Here is a 25,055-nt window from a genome sequence, read left to right on the forward strand (position 1 = left end):
ATATCCCATTATTAACTGTCACTTTACACACACACACATACATACACAGACAATTTGCACATTTCATCTCTTTTTCTTTTTGTGAATTGCCAGTTTGCACTTTTTTTTCTTGGCATCTGCAATAATTTCTATTAGTTACAATTACATTCTGCCCCCCCTTACTACTGTTTGTAACCTGCTGCTGCTGTAACATAATAATTTCCCTCACGGGATCAATAAAGTACATTTATATATATATATATGTGTGTGTGTGTGTGTGTGTGTTTATATTTATTTATTTATTAGGCCATGTGATCCCTGGGTTGCACTTCTCCTCTCCACTTCTCTGGGGGCAGGGGGAGCCTGTCTTGGCAACAACTGTGGCTGGATGCCTCAACTGAGAATGTAACCCGAAACCAGAGTGCAAACTACCTTTGATAGCTGCCAAAGCATTTGAACAATCTTTTTCATTTACTGTTGAAACGAGGGTACCTGGCTCTTAATGATAATATGAATTTTGGGTAATGTATGCTAAATTGCAAGCACGTTGGGAAAAGTGACAGAGGACAGAGGTAGTTTTTGCTGAACCAGTGTGTGCCCATTGCAGAAAACCCATTATAGTCAAAGGAGTAATGTCTGCAATGATTCCATGTAATTTTTAAGAGATTAATTATTTTTGACCAAATGAGATTAGAATGAGATTATTGACCAGAAAAAATTTGAGACTTTCAAGGTGACCAAAAATGAGCAAGCTATAGTCAGGGGAGCAAAGAGTTTTTGCAAAATTGATCTGTGCCAAGATCAAGATCATTCCATTGCGTTCTTTAGACCCATCTGGAAATTGAGGGTTATACAGCCCCAAAGTCCTGAATCAGAAAGATGAGAATTTTGGGAAAACCTTTAGTCAGATTCTTTGGAAAAAGTAATAGCAAGCCATTCCCAGTGGGGAGACGGGACTGGGCTTCTTCACAGGGTTCCTGATCACTGTTTAAGATGCACATATATCACTGTACAAAGTACATATATACACTTTTTTATATTGTTCTACTTTAAAAAAAGAGCAGAGCAAAAATATGCTCTAATACGTCAATGCAACCAACACCTGATATTGTCATATGTGCAAGAATGTTTTTATTATAATATCTAGCAAATTTAGCAAACTGTTCAGTCTTGTCTGGTGCAGTGCAACACCTAGAAAAATACATTCAATACAATTTATAACACACATGTAACTCAGCTGAACTGCATGCATCTCCAGGCCTCCATGAGTCAAATGCACAGTGTATTCCATTTATTAGCACTTATATGCCATCTGGTAAGTAATGGCTACATATTTCTGGAGAAATCGTTTTTTTACCATGTATCGGTGTACATGCTACATGACCTGAATTTAAATGTGTAATATAAAATGAAAAAAAGTTAACATCCAACTTTAGTTTTTAATCTGTTTTAAACTACCACAAACTCTGCATAGTAAATGAATATGTACATTCATATTAAACATACATAATAAAGTCCCTACATTGTGTTTAGGAATGATTACATAATACTCATTAAAATTATTTTAAGCATGCGTAGTAGCATCCAGCTAATACCAATGTTTTGGTAAACCACTTCAAAGGTTGCTGGAAAAGCGAACATGCCCTGCACCTGTTTTATTTCTATATAAAATACTAGTGCTAAAATGCCCAACAGTAATTGCAAACTTGATGGCTGTTTATTCCGCAGTGCTGTTAAGGTTGTGTTGTTTGATTTTCCATAGCGCCACTTCGACGGTAGCTCCAGCTGCATGGTAATATATTAAGATACACGTCCTAATACTGTATGTTATTGTTTAAGTACATGTATGGCAGACTTTCCACATAAAATCTATTCTAATAACTGATATGGTATTTTTCTGTGATGATACATGTATTTTACATGTTTGGAAGGAGTCACAGTGTCAGTCAAAGCTAAAGCTGAACAAAAGAATCATGCTTTCTGCCACAGGAAAGACTTTAGCACAGAGGGATTTGTAGTCTCTCTGATAAATAAAAAAAACTTAATATGTAACAATAAAGCAACAGACAGTATGATGTGTTTTACATTAGTTAATAAATCTGCAATCAGTGGTCTAAAAAGGGGGTAAAACAGTGTAGTACCTGCTGTGTTATGGGTGGTAATGGCATCACACCAGCACTTCATTGACTATTTTCCTATAACAGTAAGTCCTATTTTGCTTTTTATGGCTTATTGGTCTTGACGACAGTAGGTGCATCTACAAAATGGACAATGAGTCATTGGCGTAATTTACTGGGGGAGGGGAGGGGATTGTAACTCCCAAATAATCAAAACTGGCCAATACAATCCCCCCAAAATATCATATCATTTAATGATAAATTAAAATTACTGACTGTTACAAAACATGATAATGTGATTGTTTTTCCTGATCCAATGTAATGGACAAATAAAAATAACATTCCTCAGCCCCCACCCCACCCCTGTGTGTTTTGTCCATTCAGCTGTAATTGCAGGCACAAGCAATAGAAGCACATACACAATGAAAAGAGAAAGCATAAAAGACCATCCAATGACTTTAAATCAACAAAATAAAAATCTTCCCCATCAGGAGGTATGCTATGTGGTGAATTATTTTACCACTATTCAACAGTACAGCAGTTGTAAAGCATGTTGTTTTGGTATGTCTCTTGGTTTTAAAATAAATGTGAAACAGGCGCTTACTGTCCTCGGACACCCCCTACATGGGTGGAGATCTCAACCGTCCTAATTTTGAACCCAAAGTTACGCCCTTGCTGAGAACAAATTATAGATTTACTGCTTCAGATCACACAACAGAGCAACCCAATTAAGAAGGAAGACCAAAAAATATGCAAATGCATACAGATCATTTCCTTTTCAATTATATTCAGTCAATCCATACAATTTGAGCTACCAAATTTCCTGTTAAGTAAGCCTCCTGAATTATTCTTATGTAAAATCAAATGGACTTCTGAAACACACACCTACGAGCACTGAAGCTCACAGAAGTCACATGTATTCCTGGATGTGTATTCTCACTTGTTTTGTATGATGTCTTTTTTGTGCCAAACTGTAGTTTATCTGTGCCGTTCATAGACACATCTGTTCATTTATTTTTAATCTAATACCTACTCAGCAGCAAAACTCACAGACAGCATAAGGTAAAACATATTGTACTGTTCACATATAAAACCGTGCCATACAGTACGCTAGACTGCTTTCATCCATTGTGCATATCAGGTTATTTTATCCATATAATCTGCTTAATTTCTAATTTCACAGTTTTAGGAAAAGAAAAACTTTGGCTAAATCAAATAAGACGAAAAAAAATAAATAATCACTTTGCAAGTACAGTTCAATATTTACAAATTTAAAATCAGTTACAGTAGTCCAGTAATCATCCAGAATTGTACAAATGTGTGTATTTTAAAGACTGCTCCTTACTCTGTATACAAAAATCAAAAGAAAAATATCCCCTAATTATACATCATTACACTTTAGTCATTTGCTGAGTGTTTTAAGACTGACACCGTTGCTGTGTAACAAAACCAGTGCATGAAAGGAGTCTTTTGTTTAGTTTCTTCATTTTAACGCCAGACTGTGCAAAGTCCTGAGTCCAAGCTCCATTGTATTTAATGGAAAACAGAAGTCCTATCATCTCTCACATTAGCAATACAAAAGTCTCAGGAGTAACTTTCATTCTCACTCCATGTAGTCATCCATTGCTTCTTCTCAAATGGATCAAACATCATGTTTTCATCTGAAAAGTGGCGTGTCTCCTTACGAATCCTTACCGCATGGTACTTCGGAATGCTGTCATCATACTTGGAACGTTTGAAAAATCCACACTGATGGACAGAATGCAAAGAAAAAGATACAGCTCTAAATGTCAGTGTAACGTCAGATATAATTTTAGAGGCTTGAAGGTTTAACTCGAGTCTCAAGAGTGAGAGTTATTGAAAGAGCATGCTTGACAAGTGTGTATAGCATTTAGAACAGGCCATCCAGCAAGTCACACTGAAAAAAAGACATCTTTAAAACGAAATTTTAATGAAGAAATAAAAGAAATGTTAGACATCTGCTACAGACAGAGGAAATGCAACAAAGCAGCTAGTGAAAGGGTCACTCACTCACTCATTTACTCATTTTCTATACCGCGTTATCCGGTATTCAGGGTCGCGGAGACCTGGAGCCTATCCCAGAAGGCTTAGGGCACGAGGCATGGTACACCCTGGACAGGGTGCCAATCCATCGCAGGGCACACACACACACACACACCCATTCACACACTACGGGCAATTTGGGAACGCCAATTAGCCTAACCTGCATATCTTTGGACTGTGGTAGGAAACCGGAGTACACGAAGGAAACCCACCAAGCACGGGGAGAACATGCAAACTCCATGCACACAGAGACAGGAATCGAGCCTGGCCGGGAATTGAACCCAGACCCTGGAGGTGCAAGGCAACAGTGCTAACCACTACTGTACTAAGGTGAAAGGGTAAAAGAAATAATTATTCCAGCATCCAAACTTCTCATATCATTAAACAGTGAGGCACTCTGTTCACAAGGAAGCACTCAGATTTCTCTTTTCTTCTTTTGGCAATGCAGAAAAGCGTTAGTGATTAAAGTGTTAAAGTTGTGTGCCACAGCACACTGGGCCATTACGGTGGCCTTGTATATTTTACCCAGGCGAAGGCCTCTAGGCCTCAGTGGAGAGCTTGTCTGTGTCTGAGGGCTGAGCATGGATCTCAGCTTTGTGATATGCTGCATCATATTGTTCTTTTTGGGCACGCTTGAAGAAACCACACTATAGAGGGAGCAAGGTGATTGATCACTACAAGCAAGTGATGGTAAAGCGTGTGTTTTTCACAAAACACTTGGTATAATAGATTTAAACCTGACTGCCTTGTTACCAGTTATTTCATTTTAACTACTGAAAGCCTTGAATATGTTTGTTAAAAAAGCAACATAATTAACAGATATAGTTAACCTCAAAAGACATCAGTATCCAACAAAAATCTTTTTAGTAGTATCATTATTTTTTTAAACAGTGTTAAACAAAAATATTTTATAGTTATTAACATTTTAGCTAAATAATAAACATCAAAACCAGCATAAAAATTGCAGTCTGGTTAATTACATGTAGCTAAGCTTACCTTCCAGAGTAGAAGTACTAGCAGAGAAAGCATCAGTATTCCCACTAATACAGCCACTAGTATTATCCACCATGGCACTCCACCATAGTGAGCCACCGTATCTTCAGGGAAGATAGTCAATCTCACCTTTCAGAGAAGAGAAAATAACCAATTACTCATGATACTGACTTTCTGATTTAGTACAATATGTCATAGAGCTTTTTTCAAGGCGTGATAGAAGTAGAATAGATTTTAAGCCGGTCTAAAGGGTACCCTATAAATAGTGGCTATTATACCTGTGTCTCAGGATTTTTCAGCACAATGTTCTTAGCAGAAACATCAAGACTGATTGAGGCTTTCACTATCAATTCAAGATAATTATATGAGGCATAATCCTGTTAAAGAAAAAAAATAACGTTCAACATAATGAACATTGTACATTTACCACAAATAATGTATTATTATTATTATTATTATCATTATTATTAATGTTTTTTTTTACTTACTTCAAGGAAAGTTGTGTTCCAAAGGCGAGACCTCAGTACAATGTGTGCACTACTGTCTAGTCCCTGTAGAGGGCACTTGATGTCCACACATTTCGCATCCCCAGCACATGACTGACAATGAATGAAATACAGTTAGGGATCTTAAACCATGGTTCTTTCCCTACAATAATAAATTATAATAAAAAAAGAATTATTTACCAGTGTTTTGTGTTTTCTTTTATCTGTGAAGAGCGATATTTTGGTCCCTTCAGATGTCCTGCTTGGCTCTGTCTGACGCTTCCTTCTTGAGAATGTGGATCCCTGAAAAAGCAGATAAAATACTTATTATCCAATATACACTAAGATTTAGTGAAACTAATTTATTAGTTTAGTGTAAAAAATTATTATTATTATTTTAGAAAATAAGGGTCAATAAGAAGAGTAAATAAATATAAGAGGAAATGGAGGATTAGCACAGGGTTTCTTATCAATAAAATGTAGGACAGGAATAAAGGAATAAACATGACCTGCACTGAATAGACCTATATTAATTACAGTAAAAGTCTCTACATGTGGAAAATATATAACCACATAGAAGAATAGTGCTGTACTTCAATCAGGCTGTTTGGGTTGATCTCATTCTCTGGTAAGCAGTTGATCTTTTCCAGCCCCTTTGATGTGATCTTCACAAGATACAGAAGCCATTTCCCCACCGCACTTTCTTTAGGCCACTGGATATTGATGTAGGCTGTACCATAGGATTTCAGTGGCTTGCCTAAATTCATTACCTGCAACCAAATATTTTCATTTTTTTACAGTTGTTTACATACTTTTCAAAGTACTTTTATGTACTTTTATTTTATATTGTTTCCTTTAAAAATTACTATAAGCAGCCTTTGAAGGTTATTATCAGGTTACTTTAAAAAAAAAAAAAAAAAAAAACTTCTTACCCTAAATTCATATTCAATCAAACTCCCAACTTCTTCCTCTGACTTCATGGCGCTTTCTCCTCTGATATTCCCACCAAAATACACCTGTGAGGGCTTGGCAACTCTAATCCATCAATCACAAACCATTTTAAAGTTATTTAAAAATGTTAAATGTGTACCCTGGTGATGAAATTTAGTTCATAACAATAAGAAAGTTATGTTATGCTGGTATGTTAGTTTATTATCACAAAAAAATATTCATGTAATTAATTTCTGAAAATAACTTGACACAATGTGACTCAAATACTATCTAATAATGTTTAATGCCACTTTGCTTTGATCACTGACTTTACCTGTAAATCTTTTCACACCAAGTCTAAATCATTGTAATTCCTCTTTTATCTCCGCCTGGGTGCCTTACCATTTTTTCATGTTTCATCGGGATCAATAAAATATCTATCCATCCATCTATCGATCCATTTATCTATCTATCCATCTATCTATTTATCTATCTATCTGTCTATCTATCTATCAAACAAAGAAAATTTAGTGGTTGATAGGGTCATTACGCAATTACTTTTCAAACTATGCAATTTCGTGTGGTTTAGTTTTGGATTGTGGAAAACTACCTACATTTTATTTTTAACACTATGGAATTCTACTTTTATTTAGACAATTTGATGTCACCCTGCTTCCATTCAACAACTATGGGAATGCTAACTTTTACACTAGACCATAAAAGCAAAAATCCACTGTATGTTGTATTTAATAGAACAGAACAGAAATGATGACGGTGATAAATTACCCTTGCACTGATAGCAGCAGTTCAATCTTGACTTTGGCTTTAGCCCTCACCCTCTCTAATCCCCCCTGCAGACTTGTCCTTTTAAAGAAAAAAAACAAGATTAAAATGTAATAAAAATGAAAAAACTATAAAAACATGAATATTAAACATATACTGAAATACTCACGTCTCTAGCTTGAGGTCAACCTCAACCTCAGTGGTGTGCAGTGAGATCCTCGCAGTGCTCAGGATAATGTAAAAAGTAACCTAAACATCAGCAGCAGATTGTTTAGTAAGAATAAAATAGGAAGGAAGGTAACTAATTTCCTATATTTACTTTTATATTCTTATTCTTAAAATATCTTACTTCAGAATCACGTTTGAATGGGTTCCCCAGTTCACAGTCCACTTGTGAGCCATTCTGATTGGCTGCACAGATCACATGCTTTTCCTAAGTAAAGGAATAATTTTAGTTATTGTCTAACTCTGTTATCTTAGAAAAGAAATCTCTGTGTCTTTGCTACTCACTGTAGTCTTCTGAGATCTGAATCCAGAATATGAAAGCGAATCACCAAACCATCCTGTTAGTTTGGCTTCATGAGCATCATCTCCATTTCTATTCTTCACTGTTACCTCCAGAGCAATGTCTTTTTGGTCACTCAATGATACCACTGCAATATCATTCTTCCTGTTCAACACAGCACAACATGCAAGTCTTGAATATCACTTACAGGCAGTAATCAGTAGAGTTTGTGTGTTTGTTGTTTGATGGCTTAAACATTATTACTTACATAGGTAATGGAGGAAATATGTCCTGGTTGGATTCTCTGTAACAGAATCTGTACTGGAGCTGCAGATTACTCTGACATATGTTGTCAGAACCACAGCCCTCCTTCAGAAAGTTCACCTGAGATAGGAAGTAAAAGTGCTATGACTGTACACACCTTTCATCCATGTTTTGAACTACCAGTAAGGCATCATAATTAATGCCTTTATAACTATTTTGCTTTCTTTTTAATATGTGATCACTTTCTAAAGAGTTTATTTCAGCTGCTTTTTGCCATTGTAATTCTACAAATCAATCATTTAATTTATTATTCCCTGTATCTTTGGTAAGCTGCTGTTGCATTTTGCTTTTGTAGCATAATCATGAATCTTACACCTATAGTAATTTACTTACGTCTCTAACTAAAGGTCAACGTCAACCTCAGTAAATAACTATTTGTATAATAATAGTCCATTCCACAAGCTGTTGAATTACCAATCTTTAGAATTTTCTCTGCACACTTACTTCAGTGCTGGTCTTGTTTGGTATATTTGAGTCCAATACAGGTACCAGGTCTGGTAATGAAGTCGAACCTTTCCCTCTCTTGGCACTCTCGATGGCACAGGAAACCTCAATGGGTATTGCTCTCAGTTTATCCTTGATGTTCTCCTGAGAATAAGGTTTGAACAGTCATTATACAAAGTGGATCTGAATAAACAAGTAGTTCAGCCTAAAATGAACCTTGCACATTCTCACTTACACCAAATAAGCCATAGACTGGCTGCCTATATAATACTACTGTATACTGGTAGCTTTACACATTCTTTAATTGTGTAAAATGATAAGCCTCTTAGCTCTTGTGCAAATCTGAGGAAGCATACACAGAAAAAAAACACGACAACATTTTTTGTAGTTGTGAAATTAATACCATACAGTGTGTACATGGGTACAGTAGGATTCATATGGGTTCTTTAAGTGTGAAATCAATACTGGAATTTTTACTATATACATGTAAATACACCCCAAAATTTGTGGCTGATTGTCTATACAAAATACTTTTGTTTTTGTGTAAAAACAATTCTTTTTAAAAGGTCTTTATACCATAATTGGTTCTGACCAAATAATTTGATTTGGATAAGAGGCATACTGGGTATTTAGTCAGCCACCAGTTGTGCAAGTTCTCCCACTTAAAAAGATGAGAGAGGCCTGTAATTTACCAGCAACAGCGTGTGAAAACCTTGTGAAGACTTACAGAAAACTTTGACCATTGTCATTGCCAACAAAGGGTATATAACAAAGTATTGAGATGAAATTTTGTTATTGACCAAATACTTATTTTTCACTATAATTTGCAAATTACAGACCTCTCTCAGCTTTTTAAGTGGGAGAACTTGCATAATTGGTGGCTGACTAAATACGTTTTTGCCCCAATATTTTAATAAAATGATTATTTTAATAATCATTACCCAAGTGAACAAGTGCGCTACTTGGTGTGTGGGACAAGGACTTTACACCCTACATAGCACACTAGCTTCAAATTTTACGTTACTTGGGATTCAAAAACTGGAACAGCTGAGGCTATTCTGAAGTGGAATAAGTGAAGATGTAAAGAGAAACTACAGATTTACAGTACTTTCCACCACCTCAGTGGTTTATTTTTTCACAGCTTTTAACTCCACATTACTGGCCAGAATCTAAAACAAATTTCACAAAGTTGACTTAATGCTGATGTTCAGTACATTAAGTCATGTAATATTGCTTAATTATACCGCAGGGCTGTTGAAAGCTCAGTTATTACTGCTCACCAGGTGCTGATTAATTTCCTATAACAGCAGCTCTGACATTAAGGTTTATATTAATGGCCTTGATCTATTATGTTGTGGTTTCTATAGTAAAATTTCAACAGTCACAGCTCAAACTACAGTACAACTTTAAATTCCCTGCAGGAAGTGCTGTGTAAGATCAACAGAACATTTTAGGACCTGGTGTAGGTGTTAAATAACCCCCTTTTTGTGGTTACATCATTGAATTAGGCTGTGCCACAGCACTTTTTTTTTTTTTTTTCAATGTCCAGTCTTTTTTATTTCCCTAATTAGTGATCTGAGAGTGGCTGACAGCAAAAGCAATGCCTGATACAAAATTAGAACACAAGAGTAAAATATACCAGAGAATACGGAATTTAGAAATGTAGTGACTTGTGGGTGAAGTACCTGCAGTCGGAGTTTGACTTTGTGACAAGTTTTTTTGTTTTGCCCTCTTAGCTCTAGCATGCCTGTAGACTGGAAATCTTGATCAGTTGGCTTTTTGTCCAGGAAGGACACCCTAGAGTGCAACCCCTGCTTTCTGCGTTGTGACTCTGTCTCAAGCACGTAGGAAATGGCTGCATTGACATACACATAACATGGGCTTTAGTGTTGCACCAGCTCATGCTCATACATTTTGAAAATACGTGAAATGTCCAAATTTAGACACAATAAAACTTTTACAGTTAGTGCAGCATGGTGAAGATTTAATGCCCTAAGTAAGTATCAGCAATTACATTGCAATTCTAAGTAGCAGTCTCAGACTTACTCAGTTTGGGGTTGTAAGTAACAGGATTTGCTTTATAGGTAAAGCAGACGTCAACATTTAAGCTGCAAACAGGAAATTTCATTATTACTAATAATAAGTACACACGAGAAATCACTCGTTTAGTATTTCCAACAAGTAACAGTTATGTATCTTACCAAATACTGTTTCCACACGTTTTCTTTGTCAGGTCAATTTCCTTTGGTGTAACCTTGATTTCCATTTTTATACTGATGACAGGTCTGGCCCTATATTTGATTCATTGTGATTACATTTAGGTTTTCTAGTGAGAGGGTGTCAGTGAATGATAGCTTGTGAAGAATATATCAATACCTGTATACAAACACAGCATCAGACAGAGAGCCAACAGCAAGATCTGTGTAGGAGTTGTCATCCAAGTCCATGTTTCCAGCCAATGAATAGCCAAACATGTTTATGCCATGAGGTCTACCTTCCAGGATCTGTTATAGGTAAAAAGACATTTCACTGAGGTGCTGTTGTGGTTGCCATGTAGTGAGTACCAATGCTATATTTACTATAGAAAAAAACATAAAATTGGAAAAATGATGGTGCAAATCTTTAAAGGTTATTACAAAATTGTACGAAATTGCTCAAGATTGTCCATCGTCCTGTTCTTTATTATAGTAGTGGTGTTTTGCTCTTAAAGATCAGTCACATTATGGAAGCCCATATACAGCAATATAGAGAGAGGAAGTGGGCAGAGATTTAGAAAACGAGAACGAGAGAGGGAAATCTTGACCTGAGCTGGTTTGGTGTTAATGCCATAAGCTGCTCCATGATAGATGTACACTCTACCAGAGCCTGCATCGGCATAAGGAGCACCCACTGCAATATCTGGTAAAGACAAGGGACAATTATGAGTCTCGGTCATTACACCAAAAAAAAAAAAAAAAAAACAGTTCAATAAACCCAAAAATTTATATATTTACTGTATATTGATATCAGGTAGAACATAAATAAAAATAACATATAAATCATTATTTTGACTTTGCTGACTTATAGTCACAATCTAACCTCCTACAATATGTAAGTAAGAGGACATAACTTGTGCATGCTGTTTTGGTGAATAATCAATGTGTCATGTTACCAAAAACAGGAAAAGCACAACATGATAAATAAACGTTTTCATACAGAAAGCTTCATAATATCAATTGATGATACTTTTTTTTGTTAAATAACAACACATTTTTATCTGTCTGTTAATCCAAGATTATGTGAAGCCTCAATCAGGCAAGTTATACTATAGAAATGAAAATATATCAGTACAAGGGTATTAATATAAATGTGTGTATGTGTGTAAATGTCTCCCAGACTATACGGTCTGATTCCACAGAAGAGCCAATGCACCACAAACCACCAAAAAGGCAAGGCTGACCATGACAGAAAAAAAGCTATTTTTTGAGGAAAATTCCCCAGATCTCAATCCGATTAAGCATCCATCCATGAGACGTGCCGGACAACGAGTCCGATCCTTTGAGGCCCCTCTCCACAACCCACCGCTAACATCCCAGTGCCAGACACTATCCAGAGATCCGGTTTAGCCATACCCCCGAGGCCATACCCCAGCACATAAGGGAAACATAAAACCAAAGTGGATTTAATGTTATAATAGTTTTAACGTTATAGCTGATTGATGAAAATGCCGACATACTGTAGTATATCTCCTGTAGGTCCTGTATATGAACATCACCCAAAAATATCCATAAGCTACCAAATGCTCCCACCTTCATAGGAATCCAGATTGGTGTCCCCAATATTCTCCACCGCCAATCCAAACATTGAGTCTTTAGTTCCATTGAGGCGGGTGGGGACGACGGCATTCCACTTTCCAGCCTTGTTGATGTAGACATAGACTGCTCCTCCTACCTCACCATCTTTCTGAAAGAACTGAGGAGCTCCCACCACAATGTCCTGCCATCTGGAGGAACATTCACACACACACACACACACACACACAGGATGACATGTCATCAATAAACACCAATCCCATTTTAATGTACCAGTGAAACCTGTCATGTCTATGACTGATTTCACATTTAGCAGTAAGTACTCTGTTTGAATTGAACCCTGGTTTGTTTTCTTCTTGGTGTACTTTGTTTGGGCAGATGTGAACACAGTAATCACAGTGATGTGGAGAGGAATACAGCCTCTCTAAGACCATTACTATGAAAACTGTAGTTTTTTATTTGTGTAACAACTAGTCCTGCCAATCGATTAAAAATGTTAATCTAGTTAATCAAAGTCATAGTCTGTGATTATTCACGATTAGTCAAAAATTTTAAATTATAAACATGAAATGTTGGAATAAAAAAATGTATAACAAACTGGTTTGAGCAAACAGATTATGCAGTTTTACACGATCTCAAACATTATACACAGTGGACCCTCGGCATACGAACACTCTGACCTGAAAATTAAAAATTTACGAAGCAAAATTTTGTGTGGATTTTGTTTCGCCACCTGGAAAGAGGCAGTAGGATTTACAGTCTTAATGGCAACTGGTCATATGCACTTAAACAACAATGGAGCGTTAGCCTTGCGCTTTTCCTTTAAGCATGATCAGCTGGTAACTGATTATAATGTATACAATTCCATAAAAAAATGAGCGGCAGCTTTATAAAAACCCATTATGTGCCTGCGCTAGATATTATCAAGGAGGGTATCAAGAGGAAAACAGAGCCACTTCAGTTACATTTTTAAAACAGCTGCTGTCAAGGTCAAATTGAGGTTAAGTGAAGATTAATGTCTATTTATTTCTTATTTTACTTCATTTACATATCATATCTAAATGTTTAGATTGGTAATATATAAAAAAATATAATTATAGTATTGGAAATTAAATATTTTTGGCTGACTGGAACAAATCATTTCCTTTGGGAGAACGGAATAAATTTGTATGTTGAGGTACCACAGCATTTAACAGATAGCACAGTGGCTTAGTGGTTAACACTGTCGTCTTGCCCCTCCAGAATCCGGGTTTAATTCCTGCCTCGGGTCTGTGCGCGTGGAGTTTGCATGTTCTCTCCGTGCTTGGTGGGTTTCCTTTGGGTGCTCCGGTTTCCTCCCACCATTCCCACACTTACATTTAATGTATGCTTTAAGTAAATTTTTTTGAAAAAAATTAATTTGTTCAATGTAAAAATGTTCATTTATTAAGCTTCCGTAACTGCTATATACCGATCAGAGTCATTGTAGATTCAGAATCATGGTAACCCTATGTGTGAAGTGGAAACACACCCTGAATGCAAAAAAAAAAAGACTATTCAAGCTCAGGATCAAATTAGGGAACAATTTGTTAGGTGGTAGCTCTACCTGCTGCACCACTATTCCCCCCAGGGTCAGAACAAGTCAGATCAAATAGAAAGCCGAATTGAAGTGAGAAGAGATTTCTGTGTAGCAATTTTAGGTTGTGATAACTTTGCAATACTTTGTTCCCTCGAGAGCATGGGATGTTCTTTTTTAAACAATTCCAGCTGAATATGTGCCATACCCATCTGCATTAAGATCCACAACTGCCACATCGTATCCAAATGAAGAGGCAAGTCCAGGTCCTTGTAGGACATACTCAGGCGACAGCATGGTGGACACCTCCCCCTCCTTCCTCAGCAGCACCACTGCGCCACTGTGATTGGCTCTCGGTGCTCCAGACACCACAATCAGTTTGCCCTTCTCAGTAATGCTGTGGCCAGAATCCAGAGAGAAACCTTGGGACAAAAATGTCAAATATTTTGAAGAGATTTTTTGTACTTTCTGATAATATAACATCACAAGCAAACGCACAAACGAACAAACAGTATGCAGAAGTGTCGACAAAAAAGTCTGTTAAAGTCGTTTATTCAGTAATGTTAATTAGTTAAAAATGGAATTAACTAAAAAGTTAATTTAAGTAATGAATGCACATTCACTGCATGTTTTTGACATGGTTCCCTCTAATTAAATGTCTTGGGATAATGGTTAAATCTGGGATTCATTAATTTTTTTATGATATAATATTTGTGAGAAATCCTTCATCAGAATATGAATTAATCTATCAAAATATAATACTGACACATTGTTCATAATATTTTCTTATTAAGGGTTAAGGATACATAAGATAATCCTTACGAGTTCTATACTTTACATAAACACGAAAAGGTTCTGTGGAACACATGGATCTGTGGATCAATCTGTGGTTGACTTGAAAATGACTTGAAATGCACACTAACCAATACAAGTCAGACATATATTGTACAAACACACAAAGTTTAAACTTACCTAGGTAACTGTTAGCAGGGACAGGAACGAGTTCTGGATCCAAACGGCTTTCATCCCCAACCTCATATGGGCCATCATCATAAAAACCCATTTCCAGGAGAGTGTTGTTTTTCTGCTCTACTCGGACTATACCTGTAAGTATAAGGACATGAGAGGAAATGAGATCAGGGCTGGAAGGTGCAAAAACCAAATTAAGCCAAAATCTCTCCTCTCAGACAAAAATAACATGCAATGTGGGAAAAAATAGTATTAGTGCTTAATTTGGCCCAATGTCGTGATCCCTCCGAAGAGAAACTAAGAACTATTGCTATGAATCTTCATTCACAAACTGTTTAGTGAAAACCAAGCAAATCTACCAGATCATACCAAATCATCCTGATACATTTTAAACCATGCTCACTCCTAGAATGAACACCTATACCTTTCCAGTTGTACGCTCCTGGGGCTCCAAAGATGACGTAATGGTAGTCTTTGGTGAAAGTTGCAGCCAAACCTTGCTGACAGGCACCAAACCTCTCGTGACCCCTGGCACGACCTTCACAAAATTTCCAGTTGCCACCGTCTTCATCTGACTGGCCATCAATACTAAAATCCTGACTGAGAACGTAGCAACGGCCAGTAATGTCCCGTGACTCCTGTGGTGTGTTCACAAACAGCCGCCGTTGATATCGGTGGGCGCAAGTCTGCCAGACAAACAGAGAGGACATACAGTACCCATTTGTACAGACAATACACACCACTATTTGCATATGTGTGTTATCAATAATATAAACAGTGCAAAATGTTATAGTGTAGTTGTGACAGTGCAACTTACCACAATCTTTCCTCCTGGCCCCTGACTCTGCACCGTCACCCCCATCCACTGATTCTCTTTACTCTCCACACGCATATCAGCTAATAACAAAGTATTAAAAACACAATTTTTGCAACTGATTTAATTTGTACTGTCAAACATTATAATGTTTAACATTGTGTGTTTATTTATTGTGTAATTTGTCACTATTTCCCAATAAAGTAAAAAAAACACGTTTAAAGTTTAAAATGAGCTGATACATGTATTTGTAATTTAATGATGTATCGATAATATTTTTTGGCGAAACTGTGTGAATTAATAACAGAAAACTTGCAAAACTTACCATCGTTGTCGAATTCAATACGATTGCAGTCATCCATATGAGTGGTGATGTCACAGTTGTACAAACCCCCAGTGATGTTCGCAAGCTGATTAGGTAAAGCTTTGGCCCTGGGAGCTCCAATAAGAAGTCTATTAAAAAAAGGCATATTAAATATTAACGATACATTATTTACTTAGTGATATTGATGGTAATGAATGCTAAATAGACTATAGATATAATATATCACATATTTCCTTTTGCATGCACAGCACCTCCCTGCCTAAAGATCTCTGCCTATAAGAATAGTGATTTGTGTTCAAACATTTCCCAATATTAGCATTAGGGAAAAGGAAAGGTTAGCACGTGATGATCAGGATAGATGACAGCTTACATTAGCACCAGCTGTCTACCTCCTGCCCACTTTAAGCAGATGGGCTGGGTTAATAATTTATGCACCCCCCCTGTCTTCACATTGGGAGTCAATACACAGATCACTAACTAGAAATTAAGCAATACAGCGATTTAAATCTATTTAGCCCTTTCTTTAAGAATGATCTACCTTCCTAATACAAGGAAACAACAGATCACAGACACATACTTATCTAGGTAAGTATAGGTATCTTTTCAGGCAAGGGAATATGCTGCGTTTTGTCTGCATAAACCCTTTTTAAAACCTTGGAAGTGAGTGACAACATTTTACTAATGACCCACTGGCATGTACTGTAGGCTCACTTAGCCCAGCTTAACGCATAAGTCATTATAAAAGCAGAGTGACTTGTTTTAACAAAACATTTCCACTAAGGCCACTGGCAAAGCAAACTCTTATAAAGTCACTGTATAAAGCAAGTTGCACAGGGAACAAATGATGACAGAAAAAGTGCCTAAAGGCTCACTTTTTCCAGGCAGGGCTCTGAATACTAGAGCACAGAAAAAGAACACCTAAGCACACGAGACGAGTGGAAAGAAAGCAAAAGTTCAAAATGATCCCGGATTTTGAAAGAGCTACTGTTAAAAAGATATAATACAGAGCACCTAAAGGGTAACCTTCCATACTGTTGCATGCGGAAAATAAGGAAACAAAATGTTATTCACCACATGGAACTATTGGTAACAGAAATAAACATAATTAAACATTCAGTATACAACTATATATAACATAAAACTTTTATGTGAACATTAAGCCCAATACTGTGTAGGCTCTCCTTGTGCTACCAAAACAGCTCTGAAACCTCAAGACATGACTCCACAAAAACTCTGAAGGTATGCTGTGGTATCTGGCACCATGACATTAGCAGCAGAAGTGTTGTAAGTTGCAGGGTGGGGCCTCCATGGATCTGAATTTTTGTCCAGCATATCCCATGGATGCTCAATTAGATTGAAATCTGGAAAATTTGGAGGCTGGATCAACAACCTTAAAGTATTTCCCTGCTAAGCCGCATACAGTACACAGCAACCTTAGATTCACTAGGTGTTCGGACTTTCTATCATAGCAAAATACAATTTGTGCTACATTGGCTTTTCTTTGGTATCAGACCGGGTGGGTTACCCACAGGCATAAATGAGCCTTGAGTTCCCATGATCCTGTTTACACATATCTATACCCGATACCAATTGACCAAAGTGTATTGAAGACAGAAAACCTATTAGAACCTATAAAGAAAATCTTTAACTGTTATATCTGTTTTTATGGTGTTAAAAGTCTTTGGAATTGGTGAAAAAACAGCAAAAGGATGTGAACGAAACATTTGTACCAGGCTGTGTGAATAAAGATTTCCACACTTTAAAACAATCATCTTTTTTTTATCACATTATACATTTTTATTTATGTCTACTTCTGTTTATTTCCAGGAAAAAACAATCCAGGTAGAAGTTGGTCAAAAAAGCATACAAACTACTGCACAGCCCTTAGAAACAGTTGTCGAATTTAGCATGTCACTGAGGGACAACATTGGCATTTACTCGCTGTGGATGGTGAATTTAGGTCTACCAAATATCTCAACGCACTGGAAACAGGCCAGTCATTATAGTGGAGAGAAATCTCCTCTTTTCATCTGTGAACTCAGAGCCCCCTAATCTGCTTTGCGGCATGTGTTCATTCAGATGAACGGACAGCTAAGCTGTGGGAACCACAGAATGTTACACAGGATTGTTACTGGGCCACTCAGCCTTAAGGATGAATGAGGGACTTCATGCTGATCAAAGGATTATCATCATTGTCCACCTTTTTCCATATAGACTCAGCCTATCCAAGTCTTGTTCCCCTCCATAGACCCTAACTCCCTTATTTACGCACTAAACAGAAAAAAAATGTTAGATACTAAAGCAATCACTCGATAAACAGTAAGTCAAGAGAAATGTTTCATCAACTGATTTTAGAAATACCACATTGTAATATAATTTCATAAGTTATATCAAATTAAGTTATCTAGTCAATGCATATAGATTTATTCTAGTGTGAATGCTAAGAATTTAATACTCCAGAAAACCACAACCCTATGCCCAAACCCATCGAGATATTTGTGGCTCCATGAGTTAAGGCATCAAAATTAATATTTCATTCAAAAAAGCTTGTTTAAAAAAAACGTAAACAAAGTCAATTCATCCTAGTACACTGCTTATTTGTAACAAAGGCTTAGTGACTTGGTTTATAGAGAAAGCTTAAATAGAGAGCAGCTGCAAATTACTAATGCATACTGATAAATCCAAGCAGCATAACATACTAGGACAAGTGTCACTGTAATGCTGTTTTAAATTGTATTTATTCTAATGCAGTGATGTAATGCATTATTGCCCAAAAACTTTACCTTTAGCTACATTAGACTGATAATGGCTGGTTTGTAACAGCTGGTGATACTGTACACAGCTGTATCCTCACAGTTTAATCAAAAGTAAATTGAGCTCTTTGTTTGTTTAACTTATGTTTTCCAACTAATTCAGAAATATGATCAAATTTCTTAACTTGGGCTACAATAGGTAGTTAAAACGTGTTTGGCTAATAACTATCTTATTTGTTAAATTGTGTGTGTCTCTTTGTGTTTGCTCTTCCTAAACTGTATGCAGCTGTTTTCACAGAGCCAGATGGTCCGCAGCAGCTGACTGAAACATATCACTTTTCCCAGTTACAAGTCTCTACTACTTTATTAATATTAACATTTTATCAAAGGAATAAGTTAATCGCAATTACCAAAAACATTTTTAAATATCAGTTCACCATAGACGACATTAAGTCTGCATTCCTGTGTTACTACAAGGCAAATTTATAACAACTGGCAATTAAGCAGTCGTCATCAGTTGTCACTAAGCTCATACCACAGAGCTTTTATTGAAATGAATGGATCCTACATTTATAGTTACCTATATTGTCACTGAAATTTTATTGACATTTAATGGCTTGTAATCGTAACAGAAGCTTCTATTGGTCAAGCTAGTTAAGTTTTTAAAGACTTCTTTATAGCCACAAACACTGCAAATGTTCACTAGTAAACAGCTGCAGTCCACACATGCCAATCCAAAAAACCACAAAAAACAGCAGCTGTTTAGGCTGTACAAGCTTACAATCCTAAACATTTTGTAGATATGTGCCCATGTAAAAATATGAAATTTCTGCAGTTCTAAAAAAAACATTAAAATGTCTGGAATTTAAAAATAAATCAGTAATTAACAAAAAATTCACTTTTGTGTTTCAGTATGCCCTGGACTCCTGTACAACTAAAAGGATAACAAATAACAATACACATCATTGGCTTGTATTATGAAGAGCTAATGGTGTCACCATGAACTTACAGAATTAAAAAGCTTGCTTCTGGCTATCAGTCTATCCTGTTTCATTGCCACAGATGTTGGTGTAACATTAGTAACAATTAGTAACAAATACCAACCTGAAAACATTTGACAGCAGAAAAGATGACTAAACATTCTCTTTAATGGTGTAAGATAGCTGTTTAACCCAGTTGAAGGAAGACAGGTTGCGTAGCAAAAAGTAGATGTGAAATCTAGCCCACATTCTGAACGGGTCCCAGAGATGAAGTTACACGATGCTTGTTCACACAATGTACTGATCCGCTAAAGGTTGTGCATTCCACTCCACCGGATTCCATGTTTTATTCCCACATACAGTACAAACCCAACCAAGCATCCAACTTCATTATGAATCAACAACCTAACTAATAAGCAATTTTTTTGTTTGTTTGTTTGTTACTAATCTCAAACACTCGGTTATACACTCATCAATGTGCCTTCTTCTTTACTTGTCATTTTTCCCTCCTTTTTTCTATTGTTCTTGTCTTGTTTGGTCACGAGACAGCAGAAGAAATCCAAGTCTCCACAAAACCAGTAAATACTGTATCATGAGTTCTAGTAATTCGGTATGACCTACTGTTCAGTCAAAGCCAATCAGTTCAGTTATTCAGAAGTATACATATTCTGATTTTATATTCTCAAATCAGTTATGTGGAACACTGTCATCTTACTTAATTACTTATTTAAAAAAAAACTCCTATTATATAGAATTACATTATTATTATTATTATTATATACAATTATATTTAATTTTAAAAGTACCATAGCGTAATAACATCTTTCTCATATACACACATAAACATAGAGTCTATCGCTCAGCTCATCACCAAAACCAAAACACATTCCAGGTGCATGATGACTGAGACTGCGACTTTTTGAAGTTTAGAGCAGAGGTTGTAGTTAAAGTGTTAATGTATACACGTCTGTGTTTGTCTATTTACCCAAACCCCACCCCAACGTAACATGTTCTGGGTGGCCCTCGGTCCTCTTTTACAGTCATTCAGTCAGGTCAGCTCCCCCTGATACATCACAGTCATGAAGAAGAGCACCATGCAGTTTAGAGGCACCACATCCAAACCCTAAAACCAAAACTTTTGAGCCTAAGCATGTGCAAGCTGATGAAGCATTGAAATGTACCATGTAAAAGCAGTTAGGAAGTCTTAATAAACACAATAAAAATATGAAGTGGAATTTTTCACATCAGATATTTGATAAGCCTGCTCATCAGTACCATATTATGTAATTTTTGTATTCTACAGAAAAGGTGTAAAAAACAGTGAGGCAGAAGAAAGGGCCAGGACCAGGGCGACTTCTACAGGCTGCTCTCCATTCATTCAAACAACGAGAGCTCTTCGCCTCGCCTCCATAGGGCACATGGCGCAGTCGAGGAAACGTCTCGCAAAACATAACACAAGTACAGTGCATTTCATGCAGCACAGCAAATGTTTATGTATATCTTTTGAAGTCAGGAAGTTGGAGGGAAAACCACAGACGCGGAAAGCGAGCGGAAAGCAGGTGCACTGATGGCGCGCGCATTCCGGGCATCAACGACGCGTCCATCGCGTCTTTCTTATAGGTTTTATAAGCTTAATTTAACAAATAACAATCATGACTACTCACATTCTCTTATCCACCGGATGGAGTTGCCGGTGCAGTGCGACAGAGAAACCAAAGAGGCTGCCAGGATCCCCGTTCTTCCTCAACACGTTTTTTGTGTCCAAGTTAAATGCGCGTGCACCTGCCCATAGGAGCAAAAGCAGCAAAACCCGCACATTAAAAGAAATCCTCAGTTCAGAAATCTCCATGGTGTTGATAGGTGCGCAATCTGGGGAAAAATCTGTGCACTTTTTTCCAGAGAAACGCACTGCACTTTATGCTTCGCTTCAGTACTGACAAGTTTAGTGAGAAAGCCCCTCCTCAGGCTCGGTCCCAAACCCCCATCCCCCACCCCTTTATTCAAGCACGACTCCCTGTACAGCTCCCTGAGTGCATCCTCCCAAACTGAATTAACACAAATTCTGCTGATTTAACATCTAATGTGCCCAGCTAGTCTTTTCTACTGGGGTAATTACAGTTCAATTACTTTTCACTGAAAGACTTCAAACATTAAAGTTCACAGACCTGCATCCCATACCATGCTTAGTAACAGTACTGAAAAAATGCCTTACATCTTACCTCATCACTTGTTTTGTCTGGTAGTCTTTAGTCTTTTGTAAGGTTAGCAATATTAACCTTGGTCACAGATGGCAGGCAGTCAACTGTGAAGCTAATCAACTAGACACATAAACCACAAATCCCAGACACAAAGTGCACCAAAAGAGTGCGTGAACCCTGACCACCTGCTTTAAGCCACACCGCTGGACTTTAAACAACCTAAAACTGTGGGAACCGTGCAGTTAACCTGGTTGAAAACAATGTCTCTGAATCATCCATGCATGCCCATTCAAACATGATGCTTATATTTCTATTCATTGCTACATCAAATATATTACTATTGATCAATAATTGTTTACTTAAGTCCTTTATAAAAACAAGTGTTATGAATTTAACAATGAAAAGGTGTACACAAGGGAATTGTTTAAACAAGTAATTCGAACTGATATATTAAGATGAGATGCTAAGTTTATGAAAGTTTTATGCTGCACTGACAAATGACATGACATATTAATCAAAATTACAACAAGAATTTTTCTATAGGCACAACTTGTTAGTTAATGTTTCAGAAGTCAGCTACAACACAATTGGAATAAGATATTGTGTTCTTCAACACTGTGTATATATGTAAATCTTCAGACACTATAAACCATGCATTTCATAGACTGAGAAGGCTTTGCAGCTTCAGAATGTTTCATGTTCATCTTCCCTTGCTGCCCACACTTTTGTCACATTGTGCATCAGTGAATGACAGTGTTGTGTGCACTCTGCTGACTCAATGTGTGGGCACAGACATTCTTCCAGCATGACAAATGAGAAAGTGGTTGAGCCAATAAAATATTATACCTGTGCTAGCTATCAAATAAATTGCATAATATCCTGTAATATGTATTTGGCTTTGAAAGAAAGGTACATCTTGAATTAAAGTGATAATTTTTTTGATTAATTTTAGGATTTTTAAGTCTTGAAACCATCAATTCATCTATAACAGATACAGGTTACAAAGTTACAAGTAAATCCTTTTTGGTAAGTTTTATTATTAACCTTAACTATAAATGGAATTCCTAAATGTACGTGGAAGGTTTGTCAAAGTTTAAAACAATAAAGTAAATATGGCTCTTTTCATTAATGTTAATAAGGTAAGGTACATTTATGTAGCCTTCCCCAAGTTCTGTAGTTTCTATACTAGCAGAGTGAAGGGCATTAAGCTTTACAATTACCACAAAGACCTATTATGTCATTGTGATGGTCATAGCTAAGGCATTTACATGTCTGAAGATTTGAGAAGACAGATGTTTGCTGGGTACAGAGTCTTTTGGCTCCTGAATAACAAAAGGTGACAGTGACTGACAAAATGCAGACATGACATTTTGGTTCTGACAGTAGGGGGCTGTGCAGACAATAAAGACACTAACAATCAATAGCTGTCATACTGTTAGAAATATTGATATTTCTTGGAGTAGTTCTTTGTTGTAATTCCGAAGCTATGGTGGCTTGTCAGCTAAGTCACAAGCCATCATAGAACAGAGGTTATGGTACAGAAGGAACTATTAAAAATGTCATGTCATTTTGGGGTTCTCTTATTTATGGTTCTACCTAAACTTTTAAAGTGTCCCTGAGAGAGATGATCGAAAACCCGTCAGACGGTTAAAGAAATTATTGATTTTGGTCAAGAAATATTTTTAGCATGCTTAACCAAGCATTATCCACATGATCCATATTTTGTTAACCATTTACCAACAGGAAAACCAGATCCTGGGTGGCCAAGTAATATGAGATAGAAAGAAACCACTCAGATTCTACCTCCTTGAAAGGAGGTAACCTGAGAAAGAGTGTTTCTTAAGGGACCATTCCAGGTGCAACCACACAGACGCAAACATTTTGAGATATGCTTAATTCATTCAAGCATCTGCACATTCTGCTTTACTAATATTTTGTTACCTCATTCCAACACAGAGCACAAAAGAAGACATTTAGGAATTCCCGCCCTTATTTATTACTGTCCAATCTGAACTGACATAAAAAATATAGGAGTCCATTTCAAGCCATATGTTTTTAAACATATAAACGTAACCTTTAATATATATATTAGCTAATTTATGTTAATGACCTGATATAAGGAGAAAAACAGCCAGTAAGGTCAACTAGCTATAATAGAATAGGGGATACACCACACTAAAGGCAGCCAGGGTTAGAGTATTTAAACCTAGTTTAAATATTAATGAACACAAAATTCTACTAGCTAACCATCCAGTGTGAAGTGTTCTGGTAGCCAAGGAGTGTTTTTATAACCTCTATGCTAAGGTCATACTTGTAACTAAAAAGGGTCTCCCCTTTAGGGACAAGATGAAAAAACACTGAAAATTTTCTATTATGTCCACTCCTGGTTGTCATGTTTGCTGTAGTCCTATATGATGGCAGTTAATGAGAAATCTGGAACTCTAAACCCATCATGCCTTGCATGAGTGGCTGCATAAAAAGTGCTGTTTAAATCACACCAAGCAGCACATCTGTCCGTGTTGTGACAGCACAGGCTCCTTTGTGCAACACGAAGCGCTGTAAATCTAGCAAGCTCTCTCTTCACAAATGCCCCACTCCCTTTTTACGAGTGAGAGAAGGGGGGTGAACTGCCCTGTGAACAATAAGGATGTCAGGACACTTGGACACCAGTGCATGATTTCTGACTGAGCTCCTGAATGCTATGTTAGTAAAGATCCTTACATGGTGTAGTTATACCTTTAGCATTATTCCATCGTATACACTTTTTAAAACTTTTTTAAAAAGTTTTTTGATGAAATAGGTACAGTCTTTTGGTAGACCTTGATTTTCATGAAAGTAAAAAAAAGTTTAGCCTAATTATAATTACCACTCATGGGGCACAGAGCTAAATGGAAAGTGTAGATAAACTCCATATCAGCAAAAGCTGTGTACTATTCCACATGCTATAGCAGGTTTACAGTACATGCCCTGTTGTTTCCATATATGCTGTAAAGTCTTGTGAACTCCACTCAACTGAATCCACACTCAGGGTATTCACATGGAGGTA

The 25,055-nt window shown here is 36.8% G+C and overlaps 1 protein-coding gene across 2 annotated transcripts; it reads right to left on the reverse strand.

The window, feature by feature from the left end:
• Positions 1–1,137: 1,137 nt before the first annotated feature.
• On the reverse strand, positions 1,138–21,678 carry itga6a (integrin, alpha 6a). Of its 2 annotated transcripts, XM_053496933.1 has the most exons (26): positions 21,476–21,678; positions 16,079–16,206; positions 15,757–15,836; positions 15,358–15,625; positions 14,943–15,068; positions 14,179–14,392; positions 12,413–12,606; positions 11,428–11,522; positions 11,001–11,128; positions 10,826–10,915; positions 10,671–10,732; positions 10,310–10,479; positions 8,625–8,768; positions 8,125–8,240; positions 7,862–8,021; positions 7,701–7,784; positions 7,521–7,600; positions 7,355–7,432; positions 6,571–6,673; positions 6,232–6,408; positions 5,840–5,941; positions 5,642–5,752; positions 5,432–5,530; positions 5,157–5,282; positions 4,686–4,807; positions 3,755–3,845 (listed from the first exon to the last, which is right to left on the reverse strand). In XM_053496933.1, exons 1-25 carry the CDS (start codon positions 21,658–21,660, stop codon positions 4,700–4,702), a joined length of 3,228 nt encoding a protein of 1,075 aa, XP_053352908.1. In that variant the 5' UTR covers positions 21,661–21,678; the 3' UTR covers positions 3,755–3,845; positions 4,686–4,699. The 2 variants fall into 2 exon arrangements, with proteins under 2 accessions (XP_053352907.1, XP_053352908.1); XM_053496932.1 differs by lacking the exon at positions 4,686–4,807 and having other exon boundaries at positions 1,138–3,845.
• Between the last annotated feature and the right edge of the window lie 3,377 nt (positions 21,679–25,055).

Source organism: Clarias gariepinus, chromosome 5 (genome assembly GCF_024256425.1).
Source record: "Clarias gariepinus isolate MV-2021 ecotype Netherlands chromosome 5, CGAR_prim_01v2, whole genome shotgun sequence".
Lineage (NCBI taxonomy): Eukaryota > Metazoa > Chordata > Actinopteri > Siluriformes > Clariidae > Clarias > Clarias gariepinus.